The sequence below is a fragment of the Hesperophylax consimilis genome, chromosome 10 (genome assembly GCF_061612785.1).
Source record: "Hesperophylax consimilis isolate HC1 chromosome 10, BYU_Hcon_1.0, whole genome shotgun sequence".
In the NCBI taxonomy this organism is placed as follows: Eukaryota; Metazoa; Arthropoda; class Insecta; order Trichoptera; family Limnephilidae; genus Hesperophylax; species Hesperophylax consimilis.
In genome coordinates, this window is record NC_142845.1 from 29,481,518 (window position 1) to 29,506,594 (window position 25,077).

Genomic DNA, 25,077 nt, shown 5'->3' on the forward strand with positions numbered 1-25,077 from the left:
CAATCTTCAGAATATTATTTTTTTATGAACTATGTATGTAAAAGCCCAATGGGCGTATAAATAAATAAATAAATAAATAAAATGTATGATGTATTTTTTTCGTTCGCACTAACATATTCAAAAATGATATTGGAAGATGAAAATCATATAGAATCCACAAATATTGACGGATGGAAACAAAATAATAAAAAAGCTCATAATAATCTTCTCATGCATATCCATGAATAAAGCAAGTTGTCTGTGTGTACTGTAAATGATTTAAAATATAGTGTTTCGCGAATACTTCACCAAGAGAACGATTTATCAAAAAAGATTTGTGACATAACTACCCAGAAGATTATGAAAATTACTTACTTATGAACAGTGAAATTTTCGATAGCATAAGAAAGTCTTACAGGCACCCACCTTAAGCCCCCGCATATCCAATTTCTATCAATTTATAACAACTTTCTCGTTAACTTTTTAAGTTTTTACTTTTAAAAAAAGTTGTTTTTAAAGATTATATCCATACATTTGTTACGCCGATAAGTAAATCGTTATTCATTTATGGGATGAGCGCATTTAATACCAAAGCCATAGCACATGCTGCTCGCCAGAAACCCATGGTGGTACTTAAATAGAATTAAGTAAAAACGCCAGCGTACAGTTTGTACGGAGTTTGGCGTTTTCAGTGCGTGCTAAGCTAACGCAGATTGGAAATGGCGAGTGAACTGGCCGTTCGGACTGCGGGTCGATTGCAGTTTCTCGCGCGTTTCGGCTAACGATTTGGAGCGAAGTGTGGTGAAACTCTCAAGCCGAACTCTACGTGTGATAGGCCTTATTTGTCTGAAAACCCTTGCGTTCTTCAATATTATATTAAGAGGTACCTACGTAGTCCAAATTCTTTATTTATTTCAGCTATCCAACCGAGACGTTCTTGTAGCCTCTCGGTTAGAATCATTGTAGCTACTCGTAAAAAGTTTTTTGTTTAGCCGCCATTTTTTTAACTAGATGTTTCGATATTTTCTTTGACATAATCACACCGAATCACACATAAGATATAATATTTATGCGCAATTTCGCGATAAGTAGAAAACAAAGAAAATGAATGTAATGCAAGGTGATAAATTTTGTAATCGTCTAAGAGGTAAAAGAAATCGTCCCAATGTCAACTCAAGGTTTGGGAACAGGAATTTTATGGGCAAGTAAAATACCAAGTAAATCTTTACTAACAATTTAATGTCAATGCAATTATTTCGGAACAATGACGGTAATGTAACGGAATATTTTATTTATTTGCATATATAAAGTAAATACACGAATAATAATAATAAATATAAGAATTGTATTTAGGATACATAGATTTTGCCAATAACGTGTACCTTTTTTTATGTTATTTCCTCATAGGAAATGTTTCTTCGGCAGCAGCTAACAAGCCCTTTAAAACGCCGAAGTATTCGTTCGACGGAATTATTGAAAATGCTGAAAATACTAATAAACGAATGGGACCACCTCCTGTGCCATCTTGGGGTTCTAGAAAAAGGTAATAATAAATAACATCATAATAATAAATATGATTGGCATTCTTTATAAATCAGTTTTGAAATGCAGGAGTATGACCTTTTTACAGCAATTTATTCCTCACGAGATTTCAATGTTTTCGTTGCACTTTTAGACCTTCGACATCTTCTACATCTGGTCACAGAACCACAAATTCCGGATCAACTGAAAATACTGTACAAGGCCCTTCCAACAGTACAAGTGTGTTGGATATATCCTCAAATAATAAAAATGCTATGTGGACTCCTAAATATAGAAATAATTCCTCAGGAAATCCAAGCAGCAGAGGTAAGAAGCACCTTTTTTAATTCTTTAAAAACAGTTCTTTGTTTGGTTTGTACACAATCATTTAGATTTTTAGAAAGAGTTACCCAAGTTGGTAATTATTTCCTTAACTGCCGTACTTTTAGGCACATATTATGGAAATTACTCTTTGTTTCAACAATTATGACAAGAAACAATTGTTTACATCCACAAAATAGGTTATTAGGTCCTTCGTTTGGGTAAATTAAGTAATTTATGCGTATTTAGATTGAAAAGAAACTTCCGTAAGTATCACTACATAAAAAAGTTCAAAATGGCGGCGAAGGGATCATTTTATAAGGTAAATTTTGAACTTTGATTGAATGAAAATGGAATTAGAGTGCATATTTTACCATCTATCCCGAAGTAAATCGTTGTTTTTTTTTGTAGTAAAAGTTAAATAAGTTAATTAATCGAAGTGTAATTTCCATTATCTGTGCCAACTAAAAGTGCGGCGGTTAGGAAAATATTTACCCCTAAATTTATGATGTGAATATTTGAGAAAATTAAAAGATATTTTTTTCAATTTTAAATCTCAACCGCTTCATCAAAACTTCAGCGGCTGTTGCCATCTCTTGGCAAAATATCAAAGCTATACCAGCTACACTGAAACTGTAAAATTCTACAATGATCAGCACAATTTTAGTGAGAAAAAGTAGAACTATGTTAACAATCCGTGGGAAAGATATTTTGAGTAAATTGGTTCAACCAAAATGATTATTAGTTTCAATCTCTTCTGATAGATGGCAATACAAAATATGTTGCAAATATGCTGCATTACCGTTTTGTATTTTTATTCACACAAAAATAATGGATGACTGTGTGTAATATTTTTTATAAAAAAGGTTGTGTGAAGAAATTAATAAATATTTTATTACAGGTTTAATAAGCGGAAGTCGGTCTAGGACCACACCATGTTCTACACCTAGCAACACCACCGTTGCCGATTCCTGCATACTCGTTGGTAAAAAATTAAAAAAATTTCTTGTTATGTTAGAAAAGGGCATTGGGAAAGGTACATATCTACCTGATTTTTTACAAATAAATTTTTTACTAGTTACCAAGCTTCTCAAGGTTTTATTTTTTTATGTGTGTGTGGACTTACAAAACTTCCAGATTTATGTTTAACAGTTTTAGTGCTTTGTTTATTTCGTAAGTATGTAGGTAAATTGCTACAGTTTTTAGATTAAAAAAGTAAGGTATATAAAAAAGCAATGGACAAATATCAATAAATTTGAATGATTCTTTTTGCAACTAAATAAGTAAAGAGTGATATTTTATGCTTCTAATAAAAAAATATTAGAAATATATAAACTTGTATCGCTTCAGAATCGACTTTTCCTGCCCAAAGTCCATGTATGTAGTCCATAGACATATGAATATTAGTAGACCTGCCCTAAGTGATTAAGGCTGTGCTCGCGTATGGCCTCAAGTGAAATTTGAAAACGTGACGTCATCATTCTTGTGCGAACTATGGTCGAGGCATCATCGGTTCATTTTACGAAATAACACGGCAAAATGTTGACTTGTACTATGAAAACTTGTAAAAATAGATGTGAAAAAGAGAATAAACCCAATTGTCGTATTACATTCCATATATAAGCATTATTTTACTTTATTTTAAGCATATTCACATCATATAATATAGATCAGTTTTAGAAACATATACTATCACATCGAGAAACGTCTGGACGCGAAACACAAAGCTGGTTGGTTACTGGGAAGTAAATTATGAACATTTATAAAAGTGTCTTAACTAAATACTTAAACGAAATATTCGACTCTGAAAAGAGAACCGAATTTTTTTGCCGAATTTGGACTTCGCAAATTTGTTCATAACGTGGCGAGTAATTTGCGCTCCCATGTGAAAATGTCTATTCATTCAAAAGCAGATTTTACTTTTAAGAAGTAAATGGTGATATTATAATGCGAGATGCCTATTTACTGTCAGATTGATTTATTGACGAATCACAGTCAGCCTTACGCCCTTCGTTCTTCAACAGTTGATTTTACCCCTCGCCATTATCTTCTCGTCTATTAATTCCTATGTCTGTGATGTAGTCCCTTTTTACATTGAGCGCATAGGTTCTCATCTCACCGTAATATCTTTTTTCCAATAAGAAAGAAATGGTGGCTCGTCTTGTTATCCCCATTTCCAGTAAGACTGCAATGAATTCTTTTATGTTCTTCCCAGTATTTGGTGTCCCTTTTATGCCCTTGTGCAGCATAACGATTGTTTTCTTTGACAGTATATTGAAGAAGTAACAAGGTGAAGAATAAATAGAAATAGGCGAATGGTTTTGCATCAGAAGAAGGAGCGCATCTAGGTCCAGGAAGTAAGTTTTGTAAAAACTTTTGTCAAAAAAAAGCTGTTAAAATTTTTACAAAAAAGTTTTGTCAAACAAAGGTCTTGTTGTTCGTAGTGTCGCTGTCATTTTACACATCGTCAGCAATAGAACTAACATCCGACATGGTGAGAAATATCGATTCACTCTAGGGTCTATTAAACCGCGCAGCGTAGCGCTGCATTGCAATTTTCGTGCTCACATGCAGCACATGCTCTGAGGAGAGGAACAATTTTGGAGTTCAATCAACCGATATATATGGCAACCTAATAAGCCAATATTGAAATTTTGGATGGGCGGCAATAAAGGAATTGATATAGCGTTGTTTTTTTTCCTTATGTCTTCCTTCTTCTTTTTTTTTTTTTTTGGCTCTTGGTTCTTCTTGACTCTTCTTGGCTCACCTTTATTCTTCTTGTATCTTTTTGCCTCTTCTTGGCTCTTCCTGGTTCTTATTGACTCTTCTTGGTTGTTTTTTTCTCTTGTCTCTTTTTAGTTCTTCTCAACTCTTCTTGGTTTGTCTTTACTTTTCTTGCATTTTCTCACCCCTTCATAGCTCATCTTTGCTCTTTTTGGTTTTTCATGGTTCTTATTGACTCTTCCTGCATCTTCTTGCAACTTCTCCCCCTTCTCTTACTTCTTCTTGACTCATTTAGGCTCTTGTCTTTTCTTGGCTCTTCTTGACTTTTCTTGCTTCTTGGTTTTTCTTGCTTCTTGGTTTTTCTTGCTTCTTCTGGCTTCCTCTCGCTCTTCGTGCTTCTTCTTGACTCTTCTTGGCTCTCCTAGTCTCTTCCTGCATCTTCTTGCTTCATCCTGCGCTCTATTTGTCTTTCTTAGCTCTTCTAGTCTCTTCCAGCTTTTTCTTGGCGCCTCCATCCCTTTCCCGCTTATTTTATACGAATTTGATATTTCATCGGGTCGCCTGCGCAGGTCTAGATAACTGCAGTTATTTTATCCAGGTGTGCCTGCGCAGGTGACCTTTGCAGGCCCACCGTACAGGTTTAACTGAGCATCAGGAGCCTGCATTAGACTGTTCAAAACGTGGTAATCCTTTCTTTTCATGGGATTTTGCATAGATTTTTGTGAAAAACACTTCCGACTTCTGAATCTTACAAGTTGACTTATACTAATAAAATGACATAACTCGGGTTTTCTTGACCTTTTTATTTTATTTTTTCAAATTACTGAAAGTGCACATATTATTTCATAAATATAGCAGTGTGTGAAGGGCGTGGTGCGGCTAGGGGGGAGGTGGGGATCGCTGCGGTGGACTTGAAGAGACCCAGACTGACGCTGTGTCAGCTGAGCGACCGACACTCCTATCTGCACACCCTCACCACCATTCACTTCTTTCATCCAGTTGAGGTTTGTATTCATTATTAGTATTACATAGTTTTTAAAATGTGCCTTCATTCTCAAAAGTTTCAATTCATTCAGCATCAAAGATTTGCTTGAAATGGCGTCAGCCATGTAAAACTCCAGGTACTTTCCTAACTTTCCCATTAAAATTACGAATTATTTTCAAGATATGAATCCTATAATTTCTATACCCGCTATATCCGATTTTTTGACAAAATGATCTGAGTATGACATCTTGTTCACATTTTTGCGAGCAACAAGAGGAGCCTAAAATTGAGTTTCAAAACCCTCCTTATCATGACCAAAAACCATGTTAAAACTGCGAGTAAGAAACCAAATCCGCTATATCATACAGAAAGTTACTATCAAAACGCGCTATATCGGATTCAACCAATCACAAGCAGTTATTTTGCCAAAATACAATATGGCCGCCGCTCTGACGCCACGCTCGTGTGTCAAAATAATCTACGCGTGTGTTTCTAAACCCGCCATGTCGGCTCAGTTGACTTTCAAAATCACGAAGTGAGTATCAAAATCCGCTTTATCCATTTTATTTATCGAAATTACTTAATTATTGCTAGACATATATAGAAAAATAAATGCTTTTCGAAATTTTATTACTCCAATTCATTATATAAAAAATTTTGATGCAAATTCTTCCAGATAATTGTCCCAAATACCTTCTGCGAATCCATTCCCACGGAGTTATACCGGGTGATCAGGACACAGTTTCCGGAGATACCGGTGACCGCCGTGCAGCGCAGACACTTTTCCGACGGAGCCGGCCTGCAGATGATTCAGCACCTGTGCGCCCCGGAGTACTCTTCAGTACAACTGCAGCTGATACACAAGTAAACAAACCTTTCACATCGTTAAAAATAAAATAAATAATGTAGTAATACATTAAATTTGTAATACCTACATTCTCAAACTATGCTTTTAAAAGTTTTACTTTGTCAATTCTTTTTTTTACTACATAAATATGTAAACACATTATCTGGTACGACGGTACAATTTACAGAAACATAATTTTGCCAAAAAATGTGGATGTACATTTGTGGTCCATGGATTTTCACTAATACACATGCATTGCATGAAAATGTTCCACGTGGTGGGAAAGATTGCATTGATTCTCAGGGTACCCAAACATATATGTGGTGGTAGCGGCGAAGAGGTTAACTAGCAAAGGATGGAACCCGCGACGCCTGGGGGAAACCCATAGATTTTACTACTACATATATTCAAGATCAATCAAGGTCAAAAGATCTGAAAAACCAGATACTTACCAATCTTCTCCTTCACCTTGACCATTTCCTTTTACCTCTCTTTCACACTTGTTAACACACTTCGGTAGGGAAAGGTAGTTCTACACTTTCGGTCGATTGATGCTTAACGGCGGGAAGGGTAGTTCTAACTTTTGCGCTGGCCTCATTTCAATGGCAGAAAAGACGGAATTATTCAATGTTTTTATATGAATATTGACCTATGGTGCCAATGTCCTGCCCTGGTGGGAACTAGGCTCAGATACCTCGAAAGACAAACAGTAGAATCAGAAGACATAGCCACATACCCAATGACAACCCTGGTGAACTTTATTAAAGGGACCGGGTTGTTGTTAAAGGATTGAGGTAAAATGGCAGATAGCACAATCGTCCGTAATAAACCGTCTCCGCTTTTAAAAAAAAAATAATAATATTATATACCAATCTCTTTGTAAAGGTCAAAACTATATTTACATAATTATCGAATCGCAAGTCTTCTTTTAATATTTATCTTCGTGCCTTTCAGTATTTAAACAAAAGGGTAGTATTTTATTTAGATAACATATTTTGTTATTGTAATAATTCAATTCCTGGAATGAGGGTTTTTAGGACCCTGAAACCCTATTCGAATCTCTATTTCTGTGCCGCACCCACGAACTCCCATGTGCAAGCGAGCGAGAGATGTCGGGCATATTTAAAGAAAGCAGGTATGGGCAAATACTGATAGGCGGATCCTAATAAACATATTACAAGGTTAATTGAGTTGCATTTCAAATATGTAATATTCGATTCTCTTTTAGTACTTTTATATCTTGAATGCTTAGTTACTACGTAGAAAAATACCCGCCAGAAATAATATTATCATTGAGAATAACGCCAAATCATCAAGCGGTACCATTGTTCCACTGGCTTCAAGTAGTGCAACTCATGTGATGTGTGAGCACTGCTGAAAGTTTCACTAAAAAAGGTTAAGGCCGTTATCAATAACACCCCTTACGTAGATGGCGATAAGATTTAAATTCCCGCTTAACACCATCGCCTGTTTTGATTTATGCAAGAAAAAAACATGGCCAAAAATTGCCTTTTATTTTATTTTGTTCATGCATATATATAAAAAAAAAATTCCGATCGTTTTATAAATAACTTAATTTGCCACATAATAAAATCATAACCGAAAATGGGTTAGTAAGTAGGAGATTTTGAACTTTAAAGCAGTTTTCGTAGGCCTTATACATTATTTTTTTCTGGGCTTATAAAATGACATCTAAAAAATACTCGATTATTTCAAAGGCCACGATGTATTCTACTCGCAGTATTTAATTAAAGCATCTGAAACATTTCTAGGCAACCTAATTTTCAAACCAAAAACACATGATTTTGCATTACTACGTAGTGCATCGCCTTAATAAAAGTATGAATTAATTTTTTTTTCAGGTTTTACGCATTGACAGCTGCTGCTGCTCTACTCAGATATGTGGAGTACATCCAATGTATTGTTTTTCAACCGCACTCCCTAAAGATTGAATACCATGCCTCTGAGAATTCCACATTTATTGGTAAAAACATTTTACTAAAACATAATATCATCTCACAGCTTCAATTACAAACAGAATATAGAAGAAAAGTGAAGAAAAAGAAAGAAACTAATTTAACCTACCCTCACCTAAACTAACCTATTATTTTTATTTTTTCTTTGTGATCTGGTTAACCATCTAATCTTAATTCCCTTATTCTGTGACACATCGCTTCGGCAAGGCGCTTCCAGATGTTCCTGTCCAGAGCTGCTTCAGCGGCCTCCGTCCATCACCAGGGGCGGATCTTAGTCTTAAAAGACAGTCTGCAAATATATCGAAGGGGCCTTTGGGAGGGGGGTGGGGGGGCGCACAGGCAAGAGCCCGGTTGTCATTTCAGTAAATGCCGACTGTTTTACCCGTCCTTGTCCATTGCGTGTCCGGTCTTTCCCCGCACAGCCTCTGGAGTTGCTTTCCCCAAACAATCTCAGCCCTAGCTTAACACTGATCATTATTAATGAATAACAAATATTCAGTCCTTCATCAATAGCTTAGCACTGATCTCTTCATCAATATAAATTAATAAAATACATATGTGTTTTGACTCTTTAATTATAAATTATCACAATCAATATCAATCATCGTTTACTAATTAATAAACCCTTAAACTTTCTTAAGAACCAATATGATGTTAACCTTTTCCCAACGTTTTGTTCGAATTGGTCCACCATGTAACACTTCAATTTTTAATTCAAAATTTCAATTTATGCGGATATAATCGTATTTTCATGAATTTACATTGCATATCTGTATTAATATTTTCCATGATAGAGTTTGTTTTCTGTTTTAGTTTCTTTCGTGATTCTTGTTGAGCTATCCTCGAATAACGAGGTCATTTCGGTTATTTCCTTCTTGGCTTTATTTATATACTCGTGTGGATCAAATTATTCACTGCTCCGACCTTACGCATCTATAATCTGTAAAAATATAATGCGGTGCATAAGGTCGGATGTAAGGGGGTTATAGTTTTATTCTTACATATTATCGAGTGGTTGGTATAAATTATTTGTAATTTTTATGTGAATTGTCTGTCTGCTGTGTACAATACGACTAGTAAATAAAATCTGTTATTTTTCAGACGTGGAGACAGCTATACGACTAGAGCTGGTTGAGTCATTATCTAGATCTACAGACCGCGGAGGAAGCTTGCTATCCATCCTCAACCACACTTACACCGCCGGTGGTCTCCGCTCTCTGAGGGCCAACATCCTGCAGCCTCCGTGTGACGAGTCCAGCATCACCACCCGCCTGAGCTGCGTGAGGGAACTGATCGAGGATACGGACGGACTAATGCCTACGCTGCAAGTACAGTGATATTGCTCAACAATGAAGTAGAGATCTGAAGCACCGAAATATCTCAGACAGTGAGCTCTGGCATTATAAAATTTGAGTAGATGTTTCTGTCTGGAATACAGATGCTATAGTTTTCAGCTTGCAATGTCATTTCTTTAACCTTTTCCTTACTGTGCTAAAAAAATCCACACATTCCGGTGCTGTGTAGTCAATACACATCTCAAAATAAGCGATTTAATATCGGAAAAATATGAATATTCATAGTTAATCGCTTATGTTTATTAAATTTTATATCCAAAGTGATAAAAATTGTAATTTAATTGCTGAAAACCTGAAAAAACCAGTGGCAGATGCTAAAAAAACCAGTGGCAGATGCTAAAAAAACGTGCGAGAAGTCCATATCTAACAACGGCCCGTGACCGACTGGCTTCAGGTGCTGGATGTGCGCTGGACTTACACACACAGCTATGCGGTCGTAGGTATCGATGGTCTAAATACAACTGCGGACGTGTGGATTTCTCATGTTCCCGCAGAGCGAGACATCAATGGCGTGTCATTTCCTCGTACACTCTTCGCGTAGCAGTGTCACATGGTTGATTGTATTGGTGTATTTATTCCCGATTTTTAACAAAACACTCTGATTTTTAATTGAATTTGAAAACTATGTAAAATATTATTTTTTAATTCAGTGCAAAAATGTATAACAGAGGAATACCTAAAATCTGAACCCAGAATTTATTATATTTATAGAGTTATTAAAGTTATTAGAAGCAATATGTAGTAAACACACATCACAGATAAGGAAAGGTTAATGAGCTGTAGAGCTCTAAAATTTCCTTTGACAAATAGTAATTTAGTAAAGATTCCGTATTCTCATTTTTAACAAAAACGATTGGAACTAGAGTTTAAGGGTATACTTAGAAGAACTCATAATCTGCTCTTTCATAGATGGCGCTAATTTAATTATTTTAGGAAAAAATATTTTTGCAAGTTATGCTTTAAAATATTAAGGTTAAACGCAACATGCGTTATAATCTACGCGATCATAGGTGGCGTAAATTGAATTATTTTAAATACACTAATAGTTATGCTTTAATATTAAGACGAATTATTTGTTTGTGCCCGTACATATGCAATATGAATAAATAGTTTTGTCCGAATAAAAACTCAATTCTTTCAAGAAAAGCATACAAATGCAATATTGTATCAGTGATTCAATTCAATATTGTATTTGCATGCCTTTCTTGAAATTCAAAACGAAATATCAAAATTGAGGAATACACCGACTCTCATGTGGTAATTACATAAATGGTGGTATTTCACCACCCCCAAGTATACTGTCGTTTATCACTTTATGTCAGATAGCATATAACTGCCTGCTTCACAAAGGAGTCTACTACTCTACTACTTCTCAAGTAAATGTCTATTGCATTGCATGTAATTTCCAGAGTGTTATGAAGCAACTCTACGACGTGGATAAGATTCTGTGGCTGTGCATGGAGTTGCCAATCCAGGACGGCAGCAAGATGGGCGAGGCGCAGCTAAACCACACTCTGCAGCTGAAGACCACCATGGCGCTAGTGCCAACACTGATTGCCGCCCTGGAGATGGCTAAAGGACAGTGGTTCCATACCGTTCGACAGGTCAGTTTTGCCATCTTCATAATATGGTTGATAGCCGGATGGGTAAGACATTTGTCTAGCAGTTGGACAGGCCGAGTTCGCACACACGAGCACTCACAGCGGGTGACCGACATCAAATTATGCTCAGTGAAAATGCCAGTTCTATAAAGCCCTTCTTCCACATGGATGTGCAAGTATTCAATACTCGATGATTAAAATATCATACATCTGCGCAAAGGCTCGTACAAAGCCACATGTTGTTGATATTTTGCTAACTCATCAGCAATGTATGCAATGGCAATGGCAGTCTCCCATGAACAACCGGGCAAGGTTGTTTCGACTCACATCGTAGATACTTTAAATATAGTGTCACTCGTATCAGATATTTTGTAAAAGTGCTTAGATCAATGCTAGAAACAGAACAGTTGAAAGTTGGATATAAAAATGACAGCTACAAGACCTATGGCAACATGTTTGGTTGTGAGTGAATTCTTATTTTGACATTTAGAGAATTGGTGGTGTCGCGGGTCTTGCGATTTCAGTAGCGATGTGTACAGACTCTGCATGATAAGTTGTTTCAGAGTACACAACATGAGTATCGGATACTTGGTATCTCTCTTGGCGAAAGAAGGGCCTAAATCTTTTTTTGAAACGCCAGACCTATTCACAAAATGTAGCTTTAAATAATTTCCAAACAATATTTAAATCTTTTACAAAAAAATTTTTTTTTTTAGATATAAGTACAATTTTTTTGTTATTTTGGGTTAACCTATAAACTTGCCTATTTTTTTTTTCATTGCAGGATCTAGAAAACCCAAAGTTTGTGGAGATATCTGAAAGAATAAAGAGGGTTATTCAAGATAATGTTTATATCGGTAGAGGGGCAGCCGCTCATCACCAAAGGTAAACTACCAAATATGTAATATATATATTTTTTAAATTGTGTACCTAAATATCTTACAGCAGCGGCAACCATTTTTTGAGGTTTATTAAATTTAATAACCAACACGGTCACACCATAATAATATTGACAATGCCTTTCTATGTTAGGTAAGATTTAATTTTTTTTAGTTGGCTGTATAAATCACTAAATCACGTAAAATTTGAAAACCCATTAGATGCTTGGTAATTAATAAATAGCAAAAAATATCACCTAAACTAGGCAGTATCAAAAAAGTTACCCTATATAAAAAAAAGAAGTAGCCAAAACCACCTAACTTGAGTTAGGCAATAGCACAGAAATTTACCCTAAGTAACCCTGAAGTTCTCTATAAAATTGTACTTTCAAAACAATTCAGTTTTTCAGAGTTTTCAAACGTTTGTAAAATGTATTTCTTTACTGTCAGATGTTTTGCCGTCCATCCTGAGATAAATGGCTTGTTGGACGTGGCCCGACGATCCTACTCAGAGCTGGTCTCTGACATAGAGGAGAGGGTCCAGCAGCTCAGCGAGACCTACTCCCTACCGCTGAGGGTGCAGATCAACCCCACCAGGGGATTCCACATCGCCATGACAGTCGGAAGTAAGAATAAACGGACATTTAATGTCAAGGACTTGCCACCTGTGTTTTTTCAGGTAATTAATGAAATTGTTGGAATCGATAATATTATACTTAAAATTGTTTTTTTTTCTATTCATTTGTTGGACAAAATGTGACAAATGTTTGAAACACCTCAACCGAAGTTTTGTAGTTTAAGTTGTAAGTAAGTTGATTAACATATAACATTTTATATAGATACAAAACCATGGTGTCACAATATCCATGACAACAGAAGAAATAGTCCTGATGGACCAGCAAGCCAAGGAATCCTTGACTGAAATACAGACCATGAGTAACATGTATGTTTATTTCCTTTATCCTTTATCCTTATCCCTTCCATCCTCATCCACCATCGTTACGAGATCACCTTAAGCAGGGTACTCACCTAACCGTGCAACATGTAACGTATCTGATACTGTATCAAGTGAGTACGTAGGTACGAGCCTACTGCGAGCCGCTCGCGGGTGGAGCGCAGTGTGCTCGCAGTGACCTGCCGACGGCGGTTTCACAGCGAGCACCATAGCGAGCACTAAAGGCGGATCCGGGAGGTCGTAGCTGGATACGCGGTTACCGTGGACGAGCCGTACCCACTTGCAGATTGATACAGTATCAGATACGTTACATGCTACACTCTTGGTGAGTACCCTGCTTTACATAGTCTTCATTCATAAATTACTGGATCCGTGATCATCTGATACGATCCAGTTTGTTTCAGCAGCTCTGAACCCCTTAGCATTCTTTTTAAAATTACTTCCATTCTATATATTTTGGCTTTGCATTTTTCTATTAGATTCTTGCCTTGGTATTATGAGTTTGATTTTGTTCATTTACAGAGTAATATTTGGTTTGCTGAAGGAGCTTCGACCCTACATGGGCTGCCTGTACAAACTGTGTGAGCATGTTGCAGAGCTGGATGTTATTCTGTCATTAGCTCAGGTAAGTGAACGATATATGCATTTAATTCATAACCTAATAAATCAAATCCTCATCCTGTGTGGATCTTTGCCCTTTGGTTGGAAAAAGTGGTCATTCATCCTATTACAGTAGAACCTCGTTAATTCGAAATCCATGGGACATCAAAAATCAAATTTCGAATTAACGAATTCCCACGTAATTCGAAATTTAAAAAAAAAAAAAAAAAAATACGCCGAAAATCGATTTTCTCGGCCGCCTCTTCAAATCCGGGTGGTATTTTAGGAGTAAATTCGTATTAATACCAATTATTTCTTCATTTCGAGGTCGATTACCGTAGCGGCCGGCCCTTTAAATTCAGATAATCGCAATAAATTCGTAAAATGCTATATATTTACGCGTAAATCGAGATTTCGCGGCCGATTTCGGTCGCAGCCTACCTTTTAAATTGAGATATTCGTAAAAATACGATATATTTCCGCGTAAATCGAGATTTCGCGGTAGATTTCCGTCGCGGCCGGCCCTTTATTTCGAGTATCTGAATTTAAATTCGTTAAAGTACGATATATTTCCGCGTAAATCGAGAATTCGCGGCAGTATTCCGTCGCGGCCGGCTCTTCAAATTCAGATATTTGAAGTAAATTCGTAAAAATATGATATATTTCCGCGTAAATCGAATTTTATCGGCAGTTTTTCGTCGCGGCCGGCCTTTTAAGTTCAGATAATTATAATAATATATCATAAAATATGTCATATTTCGGCGTGAATCGAAATTTTTCGGCCGATTTCCGTCGCGCCGTATGTTTAACTCGGATATTCGAAGTAAAGTTAGTAAAAATACGATATATTTTCGCGTAAATTGAAATTTCACGTCCGATTTCCGTCGCGGCGGGCCCTTTAAAATTCGGATATTCGAAATAAATTCGTAAAAATACGAAATATTTACGCGTAAATCAAGATTTCGCGGCAGATTTCCGTTGTGGCGGGCCATTTGAAATTCAAATATTCGAAATAAAGTCGTAAATAAATGATACATTTACGCGTAAATCGAAATTTCGCGGCCGAGTTTCGTCGCGGCCGACCCTTTAAATTCAGATATTTGGTGTAAACCCGTAAAACTACGACATAGGTATATCCGCGTAAAACTTATTTTCTCGGCCCTTCAAACTCGTATATTCGAAATAAATTTGAAAAAATACGACATTCCAGTGTTAATTCGATTCAGATTTACAAAATAATAATACTAATTAGGACGATGTATAACCACGTAAAAATACATTTTTCGGCGTTTTACCGCCACGGCTGACTTTTAGATTCAGATTTACGAAATATTATGATTTATTTTCGCAAAAATCAAATTTTTTCGAATTACACAAACAAATTTTCGTGCGCGGACAAAAATAAATTTCGAATTACGAATTAACGAATTTCGAATTAAAAACCATTTTGTATGAAAAAAATTTTCTGCCGAAATTTTTTGGGCGAAAATTTCGAATTACGCGTTTTTTCGAATTATCGGGGTTCGAATTAACGGGGTTCTACTGTATAAAACATGCGGCCAGCCACCGCTCCGTAACAATCACATCAATTCTGTCTGAGGTGATCGAATGCGTGATTAATGAAAAAGTGCTCTCATACCCTCCTTGAGAAGAATATAATATGATCAATGACTGATAAAATAGATTCCGGCAGAACCGCTCATGCTGTGATATTTTCGGGTATGCAATGAACTGTATTCTTTTGTACTTGTATGTTGCTAATATTATTACCTCTTCCTCACATTCAATAAATTTTGGTGTCCCACAGGGATCGTTTTGACCTCCAACATTGTTTTTGTTACACATCATTGACCTTCTGTCGCACACACCAATTCATTATTACCCGAATGATAGTATAGTCAAAGATGATTTTATGATTGACAAGCCTTCAAATGGAAGACAGACACTCATGGCTCAGGGCGCTTTGATGTTAAATCGGTTGATTACCTGCAGAGAATTTCCTCACTATCTGTAATATTGTTAAAAACTTCTTTTTTTTTTAAATTAAAGGTGAGCACCGCTGGAAATTATGTGCGTCCACTATTCAACAAATACTTGGAATTGAAGAATTCTATTCATCCGATGTTGGATTACGTTATTCCCACTTCATCGATTCCGAACGACGTGGTAGAGTTCACTTTTTTAAATTAAATTTAACTGTTTTGGATTACGTATATTAACTTAACTCCTATAGTGCAGCTGGCTACATTTGCAGTACGGTGAAATTTTCACAACCTTAACCCTTTGCACTCCTAATTTTTTTTTTTAATTACCTACTACCAACTCCTTAATTAATTTACAAAAAGGGATAAAAAGTGGCCTCAATAAAAAGTTAAACAAAAATTTTTAAAATATGTAATTTTTATTACTCTTTCTTTACAAAAAGAAATGTAAAACTATATTTTCACCTAATTACTGAGTATTATTTTCAAGACCGAACGACACATGTGCTTTCTCGGCCACGAAATATTTGCTACTAAAAACAGTAAAAACAAATGTAAATACACAAACAGAACAAAATATTATGTGATAACAAGTGAATAGGTATAATAATCCTTTGTTATGTGTTGGGAGAAATCCCTCAGCGCTTCCTATTGTTACGCAGGTAGACAGGCAAGTACCTACCTACTTACATGCGTCGCAACCAAATAACTGCGCAGTGCATTTACAAGGTTAAAAATAATACGATTTTAAAAATTATCTAAAAGGCGAAACTTGACGAGATATATGTATTTTGCGTATTCGGAATATTCAGAATGAGATATAAAGTGTTTAAAAGAAAAAAAAATACATTTGATAATTTAAATTATTTTTCGAAATTGCGTTACTATAATGTCGAGTATGACTCGACATAGGAGTTGGTGTAAGAAATATAATGTCGAGCCACACTCGACAAAGGAGTGGTATGAGTTAAGGTGCAGTGCAGTGTGTAAAGCTAAGTTTTATTATTTATTTATTTATTTTTTCATGTTCTCCATGAAACGGTTATACACCAATATATCATGGAGAAGATTACATATTAAAAGGTTTACACAGGCAGTTTTACTATTTTGTCACATGTGTTACAAGATAGTTACTGAATTGTCTGTAGGTGACATTGAAAATGTCGATGGCTAATGCAGAATCGTTAAGCAGTTGAGTCGCGCGTTCTGATAGGCAGAAGTCCTCGCTTTCGAAGCATATAAGAGTGCATGGGATCTCCCTCGAGTATAATTGTTAGGGACATAAAAGTTAACCTCTTTCAACATAGGCGGATTGTGTATTGTACCAGAGATTAACTTAAAAAAGTGTTTGCCTAAAAATATTTTTCTGGGGCTTCTAATGTATTGAAATCGAGCATTCCTGTTAAGAACAAGGATGGATACAGGAATGGATAGTATGTATATTCCCTCATATACAGGTAACGCATAAACCTTTTTTGTACTTTTACTATTTCTAAGATATGGTTTTGTTCAGAAGGGGCCCAAATAATGGAGCTGTATTCCAGGATGCTGCGGACAAGTGCTTCATATGTTCTCCGTATTGCAATTCCATTAGTAAATGATCTCGCATTACGAAGAACAAATCCAAGCATTTTGTTGGCGCGGGAGACAATGTCATATATGTGGGATTTGAAAGAGAGATTTGCTTCGAAGATCACCCCAAGGTCACGAATCTCGTTTTTGCGTGTTAATATATTTTTATTAATGTGATAAGGGAATAGAAATGTATCTTTGGATTGTAGAAGTGTGCCTATTATTTCGATTAGCATTTTCAATTGTAATGTACAATTTGTAGAAAACGACTAAAGATTATGCAGTGTGTATCCTAATAATTTATATCTGTATCTCTCAAATCAAAGGCCTGTTATATGTATTTTAACACAAAAATGAGTTATGTACGAGAGAATTTTTATTTTTTTATTAGTATGGTAATATTTAAAAAATAAATTATTGTGATGCTACCATAAATGTTATTAGGCTAAAGTAAGTGGGGAGGACAAGGAGATGGGGAAGAGAAAGATGAGGAAATACCTGCCTTATCAGATTTGATCACTAAACATAAAACAATTTCAAGTGATGTTTCCAATCTGAATGGTTGTTTCTAACCGCTTAGTGATAGTAACAGTTTCTTTAAACTTAATGTAATATGTATACAATTGAAAATGTAGTCAAAATAATGATTATGTATTTCACTATTTCCTCTCTCCTGAACAGATTAAAACCTGACATCCGACCTTTGACTTCCGAGGTACAGAGATATAATATACAATTAAGATAATATTAGATAATTCGCCAACTAATAAAAATATGCAACAAATTACATAATTTTTTACGGTGTATTTTATTATTTTTTCAGTTTTCAAGTCCTGAATATAATTTTCATATAATAACAGGACCCAATATGGGAGGGAAAACTATATACATAAAACAAATAGCTCTTCTTCAGATCATGGCCCAGGTAAATATCTCAACAATATGTTATTATTTAAAATACTTTCTTATCATCGATAATACTCATTGAATAGTCGCAAGTTAATATTAAATGGGGTGACTGATCAATCTTCATCTTTAAAACCATTCAAAGTTATGAGTCTCCGACTAGAATAGGTCAAGGAGAAGAAAATTAGATGAGATAAATATGCAAATATATATGGTTTTATTTATAGATTGGCTGCTTTGTGCCTGCTAGCAAAGCTGTGTTTAGAATTGCTGATCGCATATTTTCTAGAATTGGATTCAACGACAGTATTGAATGCAACGCTTCTTCTTACGTACTGGAGGTATATATTAATCATTATTGTAATCTAAATAAAGTTTTCTTACAAGACAATAAAAAACTGTTGAAAAACTCACTTCAAAAATTTACATAGGGAGTTGAAAATGTTCAAATCTTATGATATTGGGTGTTGAGCCATTTTTGTAAGTTTGAAAAGACAGTTTGAAAATGGCCTTAAAAGCCGAAACAGCTGTAACAATAAGAAAAACAAAAAAATACTTGCAGAACTTAATGATAATTTGATTAACATTAAATTTAAAAAAAAAACATTTCTGTAAGTTCATCAACTAATTATCACAACAAGTAAACCTGACAGCGCCTGTATAGGTATATTGACTAAACATTGGATCATCAATAAAGGTCGTGGAATAATTAGTCAACTGAATATTTTTTCGCCAATTTATTAAAAAAATCTACTTGTCGAAAAATTTACCTACTACACAGAATATCCTTAGTGAGACAGGAATAGTCTCGACACAGAATATCCCTGGTGAGACAGGCATAGCCTCGTCACAGAATGTCCCTGGTGAGACAGGCATAGTCTCGACACAGAATATCCCTGGTGAGACAGGCATAGCCTCGTCACAGAATGTCCCTGGTGAGACAGGCATAGTCTCGACACAGAATATCCCTGGTGAGACAGGCATAGCCTCGTCACAGAATGTCCCTGGTGAGACAGGCATAGTCTCGACACAGAATATCCCTCGTGAGACAGGCATAGTCTCGACACAGAATATCCCTAGTGAGACAGGCATAATAAAAAATGTGTGTATAATATATATACATATATATATGTATACCAGAGTGGAAGATACTACCAGTATCGCCCTGGTGTAAGACCACCATTCAGAATTGAAACGTTGCTCCAAATGGCTTTAGCCGTGTTTAGTGACTAGATCTGAATAGCCAGGTACTTCCCCACCTTCCTCTTTCCCTTCCCCACTTACCTTCAGCCTCACAACATCCCCCAATTGGGGATGCCATAGTCTCACTGGCTCCAGACGGGAGCAGTTGGGACTCTTGTGAGGTATTCGCTATAAAAAAAAAAAAAAAAATCTTGACGAAAAAACCGTCAGTTTTGAATCCTGTGGATCCATTTTGATTAAATAGTGGGGTATACAAAGTTATTTATTTTATTTAAATTAAAATTCTCGGGTTCTGTGAAAGTCCTATTCAAGTTCTGTTATTATTTCATTGTAGGCTAGTTGCTTGACAAAACTGAAATAAAAACAGAACTTGAAAAAATCTTTCACAGAACTTGAAAATGAACGTTGAAATTTGATGAATTGTTCAAATTCTCCGAAACAACCCGTCCTAAGTGAATTTGCAATTACATATTGAAAAACAACTTTTTAACTAGAGAATCGAACTCACATCCTCCTGACAAGTCAAATGCATAAAGACCTCTAGTCCACAGAGGTCACCTTTTCAATACAGTTTTCAGTACCTACCTAAACAAACTTTCTGCTTATTCATAAAATTATTTTCAGATGAAAGAGATTCATTACATTTTACAAACTATTACACCCACAAGTTTGGTTATCGTTGACGAACTCTGCAGGTATGAATTAAAAATATAAATATAAGTTTTCTTCTTATTATATAAAGATTAGGTAATTGTTGGTATTGATAATATGTATTGGGGATATTTTTCAGGGGAACTTCATGTGAGGAGGGAACAAGTATGGCTTGGGCGATCTGTGAACGCTTATTGAGCACGGAGGCCTTTGTATTTTTCACTACACACTTTCTGTATCTCACCAAGCTACAGGACCTGTATTTCAATGTTGTTAAGTATGACCAAAATTGTCTAAAAAATCCTTTAAAGTGCATAAGCATATAAATCTTACTAAAATTCCAAATGGATTTGACAAGAAAAAACTTTTCAAAAAATTAAGTGAAAGCTGAGAAAAAGAATTGTTATAAAGAATGTTTCCTCTTTTTTTCAAAGTACATACATGCATATATATATTTAACTTTGAATCTCTCTTAATTTCTCCTCCGTTGTCGAGTGGTAAGGCTCTCACCTAGCAAGCTGAAGGTCGCGGGTTCAAATCCCGGAGTGCGCAAATAAATTTTATGTGATTAATTTCACAATTTATTCATTTTAAATAATAAATAGTATATTTGCAGAATGGTAGATATTCTCAGTATCTCCCTGGTGTAAGGCCACGTTTCAGAACTGAAACGTTGCTTGAAATGGCTTTAGCTGTGCTTTTTGTGCGGTATTCACATTAAAAAATCTTATTTTTGCATGAATCTCAAACAACTTATGTAATAAGTTTGTCAGTTCGTCGCTCTAGTTTGTTTTTGTCCAACAGACCATTTTTGGCGAAATTTAGTTAAGTATGCAGTTGTTCTCAGAAACCATTTATTTATATGATACAAGTGAAAGAAAATATTTTTAATGTTTTTTCAAGATGCAGTTTGTCTTGTCCACCAAAATTAAACAACATTCCGAGCGTGTTTATCCAACACTTTGTCCTACATCCAAATTAAAAACGTGTTTTCTGCATAATTTTAAACATTTGGAATGAATTTTACTTAAAAATAATAATTTCTATCACTTTATATAGTTTTTCTTAGAAATTATGTAACATCGCTTCCAAGCATAATACCACATATTATTTGCAGTGGGTTTTTGTTTGAAATTATGTAACACCGCATCCAAGGATATATACCGCATATTATATGCAGTGGGTTTTTCTTGGGAATTATGTAACACCGCTTCCAAGGATATATACCGCATATTATATGCAGTGGGTATTTCTTGGGAATTATGTAACACCGCTTCCAAGGATATATACCGCATATTATATGCAGTGGGTTTTTCTTGGGAATTATGTAACACCGCTTCCAAGGATATATACCGCATATTATATGCAGTGGGTTTTTCTTGGGAATTATGTAACACCGCTTCCAAGGATAATACCGCATATTATATGAAGTGGGTTTTTCTCTCTCGCGAACAATTTGTTTCACGGCACATTTGTGATATTGAATGATGAACGGCAATATTTTGTTTGAAATGTTGTTACTAGAGATGGTGATCTTTTACTGCCGAAGTTATTTAATTAGTTTAGATATAATCGCAACTGATTACTATACTTCATCCAATTGTGATTCTAGTCTACACACAAAAGCAGAGGAAATAGATGGTGATGGTGGGAAGAAATTGGTTTATAAGCACAAGATAGCTGCAGGGGTCACAGCCATAGAACGCTATGGTCTGACCTTGGCAAAGAACACAAATCTCCCCAAGACTGTCATCAGCTTAGCCGAAGAACTTGCTATTATTATTGCTCAACAGAAAAAGGTAACTAATTTTGCTACATATAACCCCTAAATAATATAATTTCTCTTCCCTGGTAAAAGGTGTTTCTTTCTCTCTTGCACATAGAAGATTAAAAAAGTGTCAAATTAGCAAATATGTACCAGAGTAACTCTTGGTCCTGACATTAATAGCTCCTTTGTAACTTGTCTTTTGGTTACACAAATAGAGATAAAATGAAGTTATCAGCAGTACATATATCCTTGCAGGAACAAGGGTATGCTTTTGTTGCTTTATGCTGGTAGTAAAAAGTCCCGTTGGTATGATACTTTCCTGACATTCAGTCAGGAATAGTTTTAATTATGCCCTCGTAATAATTATGGTTCTTTTAACTGATGCCATCATTTTCAGCCACTTCCTGAAAGCGAAAAAAGTAATAAAGATGATGTGGTTTTATACAAGTTGGCGGCCGATTTGCAACAAGAATGTCGTAAACCACAATCAAATGATACCCATCTTGATTCAATCATCAAGAATTTCAAAGAATTGCATCCTCTATTAGTTGAGACTTTACTCTCGGAACATATACAACAGCCCTTTGAAGAGAATACTACCAGTGACAGTAGGCGAGATACTTCAAGCTCTCAGATCAAGAGTTCGTCTCCAATGGCCACAGCATCCAAACGGAATGATTTTAGATCTCAAGAAGATCCTCTTGCTTCCTTGGAAGAGATGTTACCATCTCCAAGAAGGAATTTAGCTGACTCTAACACAATGGTAACCCTTACAAATGTAGCCCAAATGGAAGATGTGCAGGCTTCTGTCACAGTTTGCAGGAAAAATGAAAACACTCCATTGTCGGTTAAATGCAACAATAACGATTCAAGATGCACAATGCAAGACAGTTCTTCATCTAAAATCATCGACAAAAGCTTAAGCGTAACGCCAGTTATGAAAGCAATAAACAAACCAAATGTGATTGTTTGCGATAGCGATGTGATTTCAGATTACAATAAAACGTCATTCATTTACGACTCCTCAGATTACAGCGATAACAGGTTTACTAGAAAGAATGTTCCGTATGAATTGCAAATGCCTCATTTTGATACAAACCTTCCTTCAACATCAAAGGGAATAATGCATTCATCTGTTAAAAGGCAACGAATTAGCTCACAAAGTACAGCCAATCATTTCAAAAGTGTCGAAGGTATTACTGCAGATGATGATTTGCAAATGTATCTAACGAATAAGATGTGTGAGATTTTCGACGGGATCGATGAATCTAATCCAACAGAACAGAATCACGAAGTAACAGATACAGAAGAATTAAAAGAAATTCTCAAGTCTTCACAGATAATGATATCATCACAAGTTTCCAATAAAAATAATTCTGTTGAATGCCTTATGTTTTCTCCTGATGTAAGCGAAAGAGGTCAGAATGATTTTAGCGAGAACGAAGACATGTCCCAGGTTTCTGGTAATGTCTGGAATCCGTTTAAGTCAAAGAGTTATGCGTCAAGTGTCAGTGCACCAGAGGATATATCTGACCTTGAGAATTTTATTAACGAAGTTGCTATGTCGGAAGATAGTTCCATATACTAAGTTAGAAGTTTACTTAAGTACTATAAAATATGTACCTAAATCATATTTAACTATTCATTAAAATAAAATATTTAAACTATAATAATGACCTAGTTTTTCTTAAATACTATGCAGTTGAATGGAAGTATGAATAGGGAATGCATTTTTAACAGATTATCAAAAGTGGCTGATGCAATAAAATACATGCATTTGGTACTTTGTATTATAGTAAATTATTTCTACTGTGTCGATAAGCTTGCGATTATTTTGTGATATAGCATGTCAAAATGAAACATCAAACAATTATTAAGGACCGGTAGTTTCAGAGAATTTGAACAATTCAAATTTCAAAGTTAATTTTCAAGCTCTCTACATTCACAGAACCCGAAAATGAATTTGATGAACTGTTCAAAATTCTATGAAACAACCCAACCAATTTCCTTATTTATTGATGTACAATATTATTATAATGATGTGCAGAAGAGGAAACAAATACCTACCTTTGTAGTAATTACTTAAAAAGCTTAATTCTATAAGGAAGATAAATGTATTCAAAACAAATTATCTACAACAAAACTATCATAAGCTATCTATGGATTTACGTATGTATATAATTTCATATATTCGGGACACTTTTCTGCCAATGCATGATCCCCCTTACTTATAAACACAGTGTAAATATTATGCGGCGCGGAAGGTCAGAACAGTGAAAAACTAGACTTATTACCATGGCGTTTGTTTGGTTAAAACGGTCTTAAGCCAGGTTCAAGGCCTGCTTTACCACCAACGTTGTATGGCTGTGTAAGAATCTAATGAGTAAGGCCCAATATGTATAAAAGTTTTTTTTTTTTTTGAAGGTGAGGTGTGTGTTACTGGCAGCCACGATTTTACAGGGGTTACATATATTTTTTTACATTAGCTACACACGGGAAATTATTTTCCTCATGGCCTATGCCATCTTTGGAGATGCTATGTAGGGGGTCTTTTTAAGGAGATTAAGTATGAGGGGTGGGTAGGAATCTTGGGGGTATGAATCCATCCCTCCTACTGTGGTGCTAGGCGATAGGCCGAGAGCGTCCCTCTGGAGAGGTCGAAAAGAGTCGACCAGTCTCTCCTGAGCCGGCTCACCATGCAGTATGTGGGCAGACTCATCCAACGCCAAGAACTAGACAAACCTCATCTCATGAAACAGTCAACTAATGCTAAGTCACCAAACTGGGTTGAACCACCTGGGGTGACCTATGGCAGAGGTGTTGGTTATCCAATAAATGGTTCGAGGGACATTATTATACTTAAATAATATGACGATGATGATTTATTATTACATATTAACATATTTTTTCTTAATAAAAAAATGTTATGTTTTATAGGCTTGTAAAATTTTAATATATCTTGCATCAGCTGTATTATAAAACCTGATGAGCACACAGAAAACAATTGTGTCAACATTTTTCGATCACGTCCCTTTGCGGTGCAGTTTTGTGCTAGATTACGCCAGTTGGTATTACTAATCTCACCAACTCTAGATATTACCATAAATATATAGTCCTTGTAGAGAAGTTTATAAACCGAGCCTGTTCAGTTTAACCAATTTTCAGATTACCTTTTATTTTTTTTTAAATGAACTTCACAGGAGGCCCTGAGGAAAATAATTTCCCTTAGGGCCTATGTCGTCTCTGGGGATGG

The 25,077-nt window shown here is 35.6% G+C and overlaps 1 protein-coding gene across 2 annotated transcripts; it reads left to right on the forward strand.

Annotated features, from left to right (window-relative positions):
* Window positions 1-986: 986 nt before the first annotated feature.
* On the forward strand, window positions 987-23,479 carry LOC149420588 (mutS protein homolog 4-like). 2 transcript variants are annotated; one of them, XM_089636220.1, is made up of 20 exons: window positions 987-1,180; window positions 1,387-1,522; window positions 1,655-1,827; window positions 2,723-2,806; window positions 5,401-5,549; window positions 6,207-6,394; window positions 8,240-8,361; window positions 9,455-9,681; window positions 11,118-11,312; window positions 12,094-12,194; window positions 12,638-12,866; window positions 13,027-13,130; window positions 13,665-13,767; window positions 15,792-15,908; window positions 18,120-18,221; window positions 18,430-18,543; window positions 20,030-20,100; window positions 20,196-20,333; window positions 21,669-21,855; window positions 22,222-23,479. In XM_089636220.1, the coding sequence occupies exons 1-20, from the start codon at window positions 1,084-1,086 to the stop codon at window positions 23,410-23,412; spliced, it is 3,828 nt and encodes a 1,275-aa protein (XP_089492346.1). In that variant the 5' UTR covers window positions 987-1,083; the 3' UTR covers window positions 23,413-23,479. The 2 variants fall into 2 exon arrangements, with proteins under 2 accessions (XP_089492346.1, XP_089492347.1); XM_089636221.1 differs by lacking the exon at window positions 18,430-18,543.
* Window positions 23,480-25,077: the final 1,598 nt, after the last annotated feature.

Bases quoted from the DNA above. Each gene is read 5' to 3' on its own strand.
- LOC149420588 (XM_089636220.1), top strand. From the start codon at position 1,084: ATGAATGTAATGCAAGGTGATAAATTTTGTAATCGTCTAAGAGGTAAA. The intron at 1,181-1,386 runs GCAAGTAAAATA...ATTTCCTCATAG, and splicing joins TGGGAACAGGAATTTTATGG to GAAATGTTTCTTCGGCAGCA. The intron at 5,550-6,206 runs GTTTGTATTCAT...AAATTCTTCCAG, and splicing joins ACTTCTTTCATCCAGTTGAG to ATAATTGTCCCAAATACCTT.